This window comes from Acomys russatus, chromosome 9 (genome assembly GCF_903995435.1).
Source record: "Acomys russatus chromosome 9, mAcoRus1.1, whole genome shotgun sequence".
NCBI lineage: Eukaryota > Metazoa > Chordata > Mammalia > Rodentia > Muridae > Acomys > Acomys russatus.
The window spans coordinates 11246087-11257428 of record NC_067145.1 but is presented as its reverse complement, the minus strand read 5'-3'; the positions used below and the strand labels follow the sequence as shown (position 1 = coordinate 11257428).

Genomic DNA, 11342 nt, shown 5'->3' with positions numbered 1-11342 from the left:
ACTGCCCCTTTAAGGCGCGAGTGATGCTCCATATTAAACTGGAAGCTACCCCTCTGAGTCAAATGGGCGGATTTGGTGGAGAGCCAATCCATGCTCCTCTTCCCCGAAGTACAGGAAGACGAGTGCGGCCATCTACTCCATGGTTCATACTCCACACAGAGTGGGAAATCAGCACTGTAAGGGGAATCAAGCTGCAGGTAAATACAGTGAATCTAAGAACACCCCCGACTTTGGCATGGATTTTTTTGCAGTTAAAAGTCAACTTATATACCTGAAAATGTGGTGTTCTATTCTGTTGACCATGCTATAAAATTTAATCAATGTTATGAGTATTTAGAATATCAGCAAAAATTTTTTCATAAGCATGACAAATTATAGTAGGAAAATAATACGAAGTAATCACCTAATAGTTATTTGTAGAAGTAAGTATGTTTATACATTACTGAAAAACTTTTTTTGTGTGTGTGTGAAAATTTGCTTATCACTAGCTGTGAAATTTTAATACTATAATTTAGTTATATAAAGAGATGAACTTTTTTTTAATGTGTGTATGGTTATAGAGGCCAAACATAGCGCCCCATGAATTCTAGGCCATTGATCTGTCACTGAGAAATACACACACACTCAGACTCTTCTTTAAAAATAATCCTCTTACTAGCCTAACTTTCTTCACTTTTCCAATTCTACTCAGGCCAGAGATCATATACATATAGATAAACAAAATAAAGTACTGTCTAGATATTGTAGAGCTATCCCTGACAAAAATTATGCATATGCAAGGTTTACAATATGATGTTTGGATGTACTTATTCATTATGATGAGTTTTATAATCAAGGTAACTAATATGCCCTTCTTCTTACTTATTTAAATTTTTATAAACATTGCATTTCTTTCTCATCCTCTGTCTTTTAATACAGATTTATGAAGTATTTCCATATCTCAACAAGAGTTATTTCATTGAACAATCATTGACTTGGAAACAAGTCTCACACTATTTTTTTTTTTCTCTGAGACAGTGCTTCTCTGTGTAGGCTTTGCTGTCCTGGTCTTAGTTTGTAGACCAGGCTGGCCTCAAACTCACAGAAAGATCCATCTGCTATGCTTCCCTGAGTTCCAGCATGCACCACAACATCGGGCTGGTTTTATACATTTTATGTGTTATCTCTTAGCCCCTAGCCTTATTAGAGTGTATTGAATATCACGGACATATTCTAATAATGATATTTTCACACAAATTCAATAAAGCATGAAGCATTTCATGTTTTGGAGATAAAGTTCACAAAATTTTACCAGGTGTTGTAGGAATAGATGTTATGTTTCATGAAGAAATTATTAGCAGGAACTAGTGGAAGTGATGATAACTGCTTTTTCATGCTAAAACAGTAGGAAGTGATGATTTGAGATCTCAGAATTATGTGTAACAAAATATTAAAATGACTCCTTAATAGTCACAAATATGGCTGGCAACGTGGCTCAGCAGAAAGAGCACTTACTGCAAAGTTCAAATGTTGGGATCCATATGGTTGAAGGAGACTATTGCCTACTGCAAGTTGTCTGACTTCTACACCTGCCCTATCACTATCATGAAGCAGGCAAGGAAACAAATAAGTAAATACATATACATATACTTTTATAATAGAAAACGAATTATAAATTTAACTATGCTTACATTAGAATTTTAATGCTTACACTAAAAATAGATGAGACTGTTATAATTTGTACATAGTTTATTGAAAATATTTTTATGATGTAATTTATATATCTAACATCAATGTATTATGATATCCTGTGAAACGGCTTTTTGCTATGCTGTTTGAGGATGTAGTTTGTAACGCTGTCAAGTCACAACACTAGGCCAACTTTTTTGTTTTTTGTTTTGTTTTGTTTTTTCAAGACAGGGATTCTCTTGTAGTCCTGAGTCAAGTCTGGAAATTTTCTGATCAAGGCTTCCTTTAATGCAGACAAGTAAGAATATATATATATAGCAAGGTAAATAGGATCTATTCTAATCCCACTCACCCTAGCCCCCAGGCAAGAATACAAATGCCTGAATAGCTCCCTGTAGGAACCTCCTTAATAATCTGGGTGGTTCCCTGAAAGAACTTCCCTATTTCTTTCAAAGATAGACCAGGATGGCCTCGAACTCACAGAGATCTGCCTGCCACGGCCTCCTAAATGCTGGGGCTACGGGTGTCCACCACCACACCTGGTGGCCATAAATTTTATCCATAGCATAAAGGTGGAAATGTTAAGAAACTGATCTTAACTGCCTTCATGGATTATATTTTGCTTTTCTTTATCATATTGTAATAAGTGCCATGAGAGAGGAAGTAAGCAGCTCTCCTCCTGACAATTCTACAACAGTGATAAGTGAGTCTTTTTAGAGTTACATTTGTAGCTCAAATATGTGTCTTTGTCTAGAAATCTTCTTAGAACTTCTTGCCCAACAACCGTGTTAGTCACAGAAGTAATCTAGTCTTCAGAATGCCTCCCTCACAAGACTTTCATCTCCATGCTCTAGGCTCCGACCAGTTCATGCAGAGACGAAAGTCAGGTGTTCTCTTGTTACATTCTTCCTTGTTACATGACCTCAGAAACATCTGGGGTTTTACTGTAGGGGTCTAAACAAAACAGCATCCTGTACAAAAGCTCCGAAAAAAAATGTATAGTGTTTTTTCTTTGCAAAATTCTATGCACTGAAAATAGATTTTGGAGTTTGTTATCTTTGAAGTTGTATAATGCTGACAGTTATGCCTAAGTGTGCTTTCACCCATGGCCTAATATTTTTCTATAAAATCAGTTCCTAAAGACATTAAGGAGAAAAAATTATTAAAAATCGTTTTCACTTCTTGCAACAAAACAAAAGCAAAACAAACAGACAAACAAAACAAAAGAAAAAACGGTGCCATTATGGAGTTGACAATATCCTGGAACTTTGATCTTAATAGCATATATTTTATCTATGGTGTTAAATATCTCGAAGCCAAAAGGCGGTAGGATTTTCAGGAAGAGAAAATGTAAATGTCTGTGTCACAGCATGCTAGATCACTCTGAAAGCTAAACGGAACCCGAGATTCAGGGGAAGCAATTATGTTTTCAGAACTTTGATTTTAGTCGCATAGTTTATAATAAAAGTTGAACTTTTGGAATAGAAGCAGATGGAAGCCTGTTTGATAGGCTCTTCTTATTCTACCATTCCACAGTCATTTCTGCAGATTCTGATGGGCTTGCAGAGCTGTAAGAAGCAACATATATTATGATGTAAATGCCATCATTATGACATATGCTTAAACTTCTGCTGAGAAATAAATAAAATATCTTGAGATGCCTGCTGTTTATCCCAGCTGTTTATTTCTCACAGTCCATAAATGGAAAAGTCACACAGTTTAGCATTTATATGTTACCAAGGCATTTGGAAATAATTAAAATTCTTTCAGAGAGTACTTTCTTTTTATTCTGAATTAGAACTTGTAATTTCCCAAAGAAAGGGCAACACAGGACATTATCCAAGTTTAAACTAAGTGGGTTTTTCTTTCTTTTTGATTCTTGATCTTGCAAGATTTTTTCCCTTTTCTTTTTTTTAATCATTTAATAAATAACCAAGGAGATAATCTGAAAGCAAGTACATGGTCCCTAATCTATATGCCAGTTTGCATATCCAGTGGAGACACAATTATATTAACAATTGTATAAACTGGTTTGATTGCAATGGTTCTGACTTGTGTTGACATTATTGCACACAAATAAGTGAGAACCAAGTGAGGTAGAGTTTCTCCACTAAAACATTCTCCAGTATATTAAAAATCAAAACAAAAAAGCTAAAATACTCTGCAATTGTAATCTAATGGATGTTTATGTATGAATATTTCAATAACTAATGTTTATTTCTCCATAATTGTAATACATCTATATGGTTATGATACAAAAATTTTACTTTTAACAGTAGATCAAATTTGTACATATCATAAGGAACCATGTAGCCATATGTTCAAGTTTCTTTGTATGCTTAATTGGTTTAATGAGCCAATAGATATTTTTCTATGTCTGCACAACAGTTAACATTTACCAGTAGAACAGATAAATTCTATCACAATTGTGGTTCATGCTATTGTTTTAAAATACCACATTTTTAAATATGATTATCTTTTTGATTTTTCCTGATTGTTGGAAATGCTTTAAGTGAAATGATACGAAAACCTCATTACATTTTAATTCATAAGTAATTAATATAATCTAGAAATCAAAGTAGAGATATAAATACAGAGATATAAAATAACGTTTATGTAACACTTGCGGTCAAATTAATCCAGAATTGTATGCTGATATTCATCATTATGACATTTTTTTATCAATAGATTAGAAGGAGACATGTATAAGCTTATATATGTATGCGTTGTATAATGTATAATTATTCATTTTTTATAGAAAAGTAGTAAAGGATTCTGATATTTTAAAAATAAAAATGTAAAAGAAGCTGGGCATTGTGGTGCAAAACTTTAATCCCAGCATTCAGGGAGGCAGAGGCAGGCAGAACTCTGTGAGTTTGAGGATAGTCTGGTCTACAAAGTGAGTCCAGGACAGGCAAGGCTACACTGAGAAGCCCTGTCTCAAAGAAACCACAACCAAAAACAAAACAAGTAAAATATTTTTGTTAAGGATAAGGTTTGCTTTATTTGTACTTGTTTATGTGTTTACCATGTCTCCATAAAATATAAAATGTGTGTCTGAGAAATTAGTTGTTTAATTTCCATAATTGATGTACTCAAGAGATTAATTCTTAGGGTCATACCAGTTTCTTTGTTTTGTTTTGTTTTGTTTTTGGACATTTCAAGAGTTAGGAAAAAAGCAATGTACTCTTATAAAAAGTGTAGATTGATAATATATTTTATCATTTTCTCTTAAAAATGAGGGACATTATGTTCTGTGACTGACCATAAGCTTCACAGGTAGCCACTTAGTTCCCCTATTTTCTAGGTTTCATTTGTGATGTATTTAGGTTCATTGTCCCAACAACTGGGGAACCATTTATTATCTACATTATCAAAGGTCAATACTGTGAACAGTAGCCTTATTAAGGTTGCCTGAAATTTAAAACAACTATTTCCTTATGCTGGGAAAACTAAGTTTACATCCTCTCTAAACAGAATATTGAGACTGAATCACTGATTATCATTAAAATATTTAAAATAGCACTAGAATTTATACTTTAAATATGAATTTATTTGTTATGTCCATGTTAAGAAAAGTAGTAAAGGTTTCCATAAATGCTGGCATTACATTGAAATCTTATTCTGATCCTTGGCGAAATAATTTTGCTTAAATTTAAGTTTTATAAAATTATTTTTGCACAGCTTTTTTGTGGTTTGAGGAAACATATTTCCTAAAGTTAGAGTACATTAAACTGAAGAATTCCAATATAATTGTGCCAGTTTGCTTTGGCCATCTTAGCTAAAGATTAGTCAGTGTACTTAATAAATACACATTGGGAAGTATCGTATTATTGTACTCTGATAATTCTTTTAGAAGATCTGACCTAATATATTTCTTATCATGAACTTTTAGAGCCCATTCCTTCCTCCAGTCCCAGCATCCGTTTGGTTGTCCGCACTTACTTTCACCTGACACATTGGGAACACATGGCAAACACAGTCCAACTCTAAACATTACTTACATTAAAATGAAAATCAACATTTCACCAAATCAATTTTATCACGTGGCAGGAATTTAAATTAATCTTCCTAGTGTCATATTTTTTTTCAGGCTTATTAGAAATTTGCTTTATCCTGCAAAACGTTTTAAGTCTGAAACCCAAAACCTTACAGAGATTCCTCGGTGCTACTCCCCATGCACTCCCTAAGATCCTTACTTCCACTTGACTTTCTTTATGACTCAGTTCTTCAGCTTCTGTTTTCACTTGTCTTGAGCAAGACAAATATTTGAATCATTGATGGGAGGTTCATGTCCTCCACTATAACAATAAAAATAGAGTTCCTGGTCCCTGCATTCAGCATCAAACTCCTTAAGTGTAAAGGTTTTCAAGGCCTGGTTCCTCCATCCCTGTAGCATGCTTGTGTTTCATCCTGTGTGAGACCATGGTACTACTGCTGCTTTTAAGACTGTACTGTGACTTGGTAAGAAAATCAGAGTTCCCTTCACTTTGTAAATAACGAAGATGTTTTAGCTACTGCAGAAGTTGAAGTGTGACAAAAGTGAAAATAAATATAATTTAAAAAGTCATGAAATTTGTTAAGAAACAATGGTCTTTTTTTTTTTTTTTTTTTTTTTACGTTGGAAACCAGCAATTCTAATGAAAATATCAGAAGTTCCCCAGAAAGAGACAAAGACCTGATGTTAATTTGGAAGTAGGACAAGGAATATGAGACCATCTATACTAACCTACAGCATGGCATTTGGGTACAAATAATATATTTTTTACATATTAAAATCATGCATGCTTCCGGGAAAATGGCGACTCCCGCTCGCGCGCCTGAGTCGCCGCCGGCCGCGGAGCCTGCGCCCGCCGTGGGCCCCGCCGGGGAGCCCTGCCCGCCGCGCCAGCCGCAGCCTATGCACAATGTGCTCGCTGCCCCGCGGCTTCGAGCCCCCAGCTCCCGAGGACTTGGGGCGGCAGAGTTCGGCGGAGCTGCGGGAGAGGTTGAGGCTCCAGGAGAGACTTTTGCGCAACGAAAAATTCATTTGCAAATTGCCCGACAAAGGTAAAAAGATCTCAGACACCATCGCCAAACTGAAAGCGGCCATTGCAGAACGTGAAGAGGTTGGAGGGAGAAGTGAACTGTTTAACCCTGTTAGTGTAGACTGTAAGCTAAGGCAAAGAGCAACCACAAGAGTTGATACTGACATAGACAAGGCCCAGAATTCTGACCTGATGCTTGATACTTCGTCATTAGTTCCTGAATGTTCCTCTGTAGATATTAAATCCTCTAAAGCAACCTCAGAAACCCTGGGACCTGCACATCTCACTCACGGAGGGAATGAGGAGACTTTGGAGGCTGGCTGTCCAGTGAGCACAGGCCCAGCTCCCAGCAGCAGAGCCAGGGCACCCTCGTCTGAAGTGAACCAACATCTTGCCCAGCGCCCTGTTACAGGTCAAGCAGAAGATACTTCCAGCAGCATTGACAGTCTATTTATCACTAAATTGCAAAAGATCACAATCTCAGACCAGACTGAACCCCCAGAAGAAAACACCAGCGCTGACAACCTTCTAGGACTCCAGAGCGAGACTCCTAAGAAGCCGCATTACATGGAAGTGCTAGAAATGCGAGCCAGAAACCCAGTGCCCCCTCCTCATAAGTTTAAGACCAATGTGTTACCCACACAACATAGGGACTCACCAAGTCATCGTCAGAGGGGTGAGTCTCCTGCCTCCTCAGAAGAGCAGCGACGCAGGGCCAGGCAGCATCTCGATGACGTCACAGCAGCTCGCCTCCTTCCGCTCCACCACCTGCCTGCACAGCTGCTCTCTATAGAAGAGTCGCTGGCCCTGCAGAAAGAGCAGAAGCAGAGTTACGAGGAGATGCAGGCAAAGCTCGCAGCACAGAAATTAGCCGAGAGACTGAATATTAAAATGCAGAGCTACAATCCAGAAGGGGAGTCTTCAGGGAGATACCGAGAAGTGAGGGATGAAGATGATGCCCAGTCCTCAGATGAATGCTGAAGATGAGCGCTGGGAGACCTCCAAAGCTGACTGTTGAGCTGTTACTGTCTCCTGTCAAACGTCCTAACAAGTATCAAGATCAGTGTCAGACCTTGTTGAGGGACAGCGTTTTTTAAAGTTACACAAAAGTAGCTACAGAATAAGAGCCTGGTTTGTCATTGAGAAGATGATCTTCATGTGCTTGAACAGTTGAATATTTGAACATTGTGTTTGACCATATTGTATTACAGTTTTGCAGTATGTTGTGCATTGGTCTGATAGTTTAGTATGCTAGAGCACACTTTTTCTCTACGCTAACTGCTTTTTCCTTATTCTTACTCTTATCAAATAGCGTTGCTTACATCCCTTCTGGTGAAACATTTTGTTACCCCAGGCACCTACAGTGAACTAGGAAGACCTAGTTCCCTCTCTTAGATGAAGGGAACAGACTAAAGAGTGGTCGGCGTGAGCTCATGGAGTTCCTGAGGTGCTGGATGTGAGGTGCTGTGTCAGACACTCAGAAATGTTACAGAAGGGTATATTGGCGGCTCCTGTCCTGGGGTGACTGCTGTCTTCCTGAGAAATGGAGCCCTTTGAAGAGGTGCTGGGTAGGGGAGGGTCTGCGCTGGTTTGGTGAGCTGCTCTTGGCTTCCAGTGTCTTGAGCTCCTTGCTGTCTTGGATGATGGGTCCCTGTACTGAACACTTAGGTGTGGTAAGGAAACTGGTGTTTTTCTAAGAGTTACAGTTGAATTGTCAGTATAATCATGCACAAAATTTTCAGTGTTTCACCAAACTATGGTTTTACTTGAAATAGTAAATGAAGAACCTGACACTGGATTCACACCTTCTTACAAAAATCATCGGTTGCACAGTTTAAATGGCAGAGCTCTTGGACTTTGACAGATACATCTTCAGAAAGATATGATTTAGCTGTGAAATGTTCTCATTTTGAACTTTGAGTCTCCACTTGATTGGCATTAGTTTGGAACATGCTTGAAACTTTTGTGGAACTTGGAGGTAATGCATCAATTCTTCCAAGTACACCGGACCTGGCGGTACCTTGATGGATGCAAAACTCTTGATACTTTGAGCCAAAATAAATCTTTTCTCTTTTAAGTTGCTCTTTCAGATATTTTTGTCACTGTGACAAAAAAAAAATTATCGCTAACATAGCACCTAGAATACAATGCTGGTTCTATGCTGTACTATTTTTCTGTAGCTTCTATAACAAATTGTACAAACTTGTAGCCTTAAATCAAAATAAATGCAATTTTCCATAGTTGTGGATTCTAGAACTCTGAATTATGGCAAGACTGTTGTCCCCAGAGGCTAGAGAAAATATGTTTTGTGCTTCTTGGAGTTTTTTATAACTGTTGACAATTTTCTGGCTTGGTCTGTCTTACTCCATCACTTTTCTTTTTATGTGTGTTTTATCATTTTCAACTGCATCTTGCATGTAGAAATATATGTGATGACATTTATGACACATCCTATTAAATCAGAGTGAAAACCTTCCACGAACCTTTGCTTAATCAAACTGTCTGACATAAAAGGTGGCTTTTATCTTGATAAATATGAAACAATATTTTCATATCTTTGGATTAGAAAGTAGAGCTTTCTTTTCTGGAAACATCAGTCAGAGCTGTAGAACTGTGGAAAGGATGTTTTTGGTATGAGCTTATTTTACGAAAAGATGGGTTATAAAACAAAAGCACATTGGTTTCCTAGAAGTTTTTAAATCAGTCCAGATGCATTTGGCTACTCTCTGCCAACCAGAAGACAAGTCTAGGAGGTTAAATAAGTCTCTCTTCCTTGAGAATAGTTCATTTATGTTCTTTCCTTTAAATTCCGAGTTCTTAAGTATTATCTAACATTTATTTTATTTTTTATTTTATAAAAAAAAATGTCTGCTTAAGCTAAAAAGTTTTATCGATCTCCTTTCTATCTTAAAGTGGTCTCAAAGCTGTTTTTATTTTATGCATTTTTTTAATGCATTTATTTTATGCATGTATTTTTATGCATTTTATTTTTCAATGCAATAAAAGAGTATAAGTCTTCTGAAAATTATACGAACTTACTAGATGTAAACATTCTGGCATCCACTTCTGTTCACAGAAGTTGTAACTATATATCAGGGAGTATAAGGATGGGGTAACGAGTTTTTAGCTAGCCTGAGTTACATAATTTTTGCTGGGATCCATGCCTAGGACCCTTGGGGGCAGGGGTGAACTGGCACAGAGTCAATGACACAGATTTCTGGAATCCAGCATGAGGCAGAAACGAACTACCGTAGTTTATTGCTGAAATAGGGCATGTCTTTATAACTCCCTTCCATTGTTCCATTTGCTCCCCAACTACGATCTGCTGCTGTGGCTCCTCGTTGGTTCCCATTCTAACGGCACAAGACTAGTGGCAGTCAGTCTCTGGGCCAGACTGAGCATGTCCAGGTAGGTCTTATGCCAACTCTCCATCAAGTCTCCCTTCTGCACATGTGTGTTGCAAGGCAGGCCTTGTTCCTGCTCAAGGCAAGTCTCGTTCCTCCTACATATAATGACATACATTCTCAAAGAAAAAAATTATATTGAAGGGCAATCTGGTAGAATATTAAATGCAACATCTGAATTTCGTGATGAACATGTGGTTGCTAAATTCAGCAGGATTGAGGATGGGGTGGCTGTCAAGGATAAGAAATCAGGAATGATATGAGAGCTTCCTGTGCCACCATTCCACTTATCTACCATCAGCTTATTTATGAGACAAGTTGTAGAGGAATCTTAATCCAGCAACATGGCTACTCTGACAAGGGATCAGATCCAAAGACCTAGTTCTATGTTGTCCAGACGGAATACAGACACACTCTTTGTACAAACAGTTAATCCCTCTGGCTGGAATATAGACATGCCCTTAGTATACACATGTAATTCCTCCAGTGAGGAAGGACTGCTGCTTCAATTCCACTTTTTGTGGAACTAACATTATTTTCATCTATTTTATTCCATACAAAGAGACTTCTGGTGAAGTTTCACTTTGTTGTGTCAAAATGAATAGAGCTACGTGTTCAGGATTTAGGCTAGAGAGGACACTATTCAAGAACTGTCAGGAACAAAAGACTGAGGTGCTCTTAATGGAATTGACTGGTGTCTTAAAGGGAGAGGTGGATAGAGCTCATTAGAGTCAGAGAATGGAAAGACTACAAAGGGTGGCCAGTAGTAATGCACTAACTACACCTGCTGGCCGACAGCTGTCAAACTGAGAATACCGTTCTTCCATCTATGCGACGGAGAACTTATCCTTGCTGGTGATTGCACTAAAAGAATGGCTTTCAAGGTCTTAGGAGATATTCTTCTGAGCTGTAAAAAGCACATTTTCATGATTACAAACTTTTATTAAGCAAATGTTCTAAAAAAAAAAAAAAAAAAGCTGTGAGGAGTCTATCACTGAGTTTTGACTACAGCAAGGAATAAAGTATCCTGACAGTATCAGCATTGATTTTTTTAACCATATATGCTAATGAGGGAATGATATCATCCTTAAAGCATGACCTTAGGACTCTAAAGCTATATTAGAGGGGGATAGGTCCAAGTGTAACAATTTGAATGAATTACTTACATGCTAAGGGATCTGCAGACCTTAATCAAAATGTAAAGAACAGGAACTGTTACAATAAATTTAATAAAGTCAGTTTA

The 11342-nt window shown here is 37.5% G+C and overlaps 1 protein-coding gene across 1 annotated transcript; it reads left to right on the top strand.

Annotated features, from left to right (window-relative positions):
• The first annotated feature begins 6560 nt into the window (after positions 1-6560).
• On the top strand, positions 6561-7703 carry LOC127193760 (DNA-directed RNA polymerase II subunit GRINL1A-like). The gene has a single exon (XM_051150990.1). The coding sequence runs from the start codon at positions 6576-6578 to the stop codon at positions 7674-7676; it is 1101 nt and encodes a 366-aa protein (XP_051006947.1). The 5' UTR covers positions 6561-6575; the 3' UTR covers positions 7677-7703.
• The last annotated feature ends 3639 nt before the right edge of the window (positions 7704-11342 follow it).

What these genes read in the sequence shown, in the direction of transcription:
- LOC127193760 (XM_051150990.1), top strand. Translation starts at nt 6,576, where the DNA reads ATGTGCTCGCTGCCCCGCGGCTTCGAGCCCCCAGCTCCCGAGGACTTG.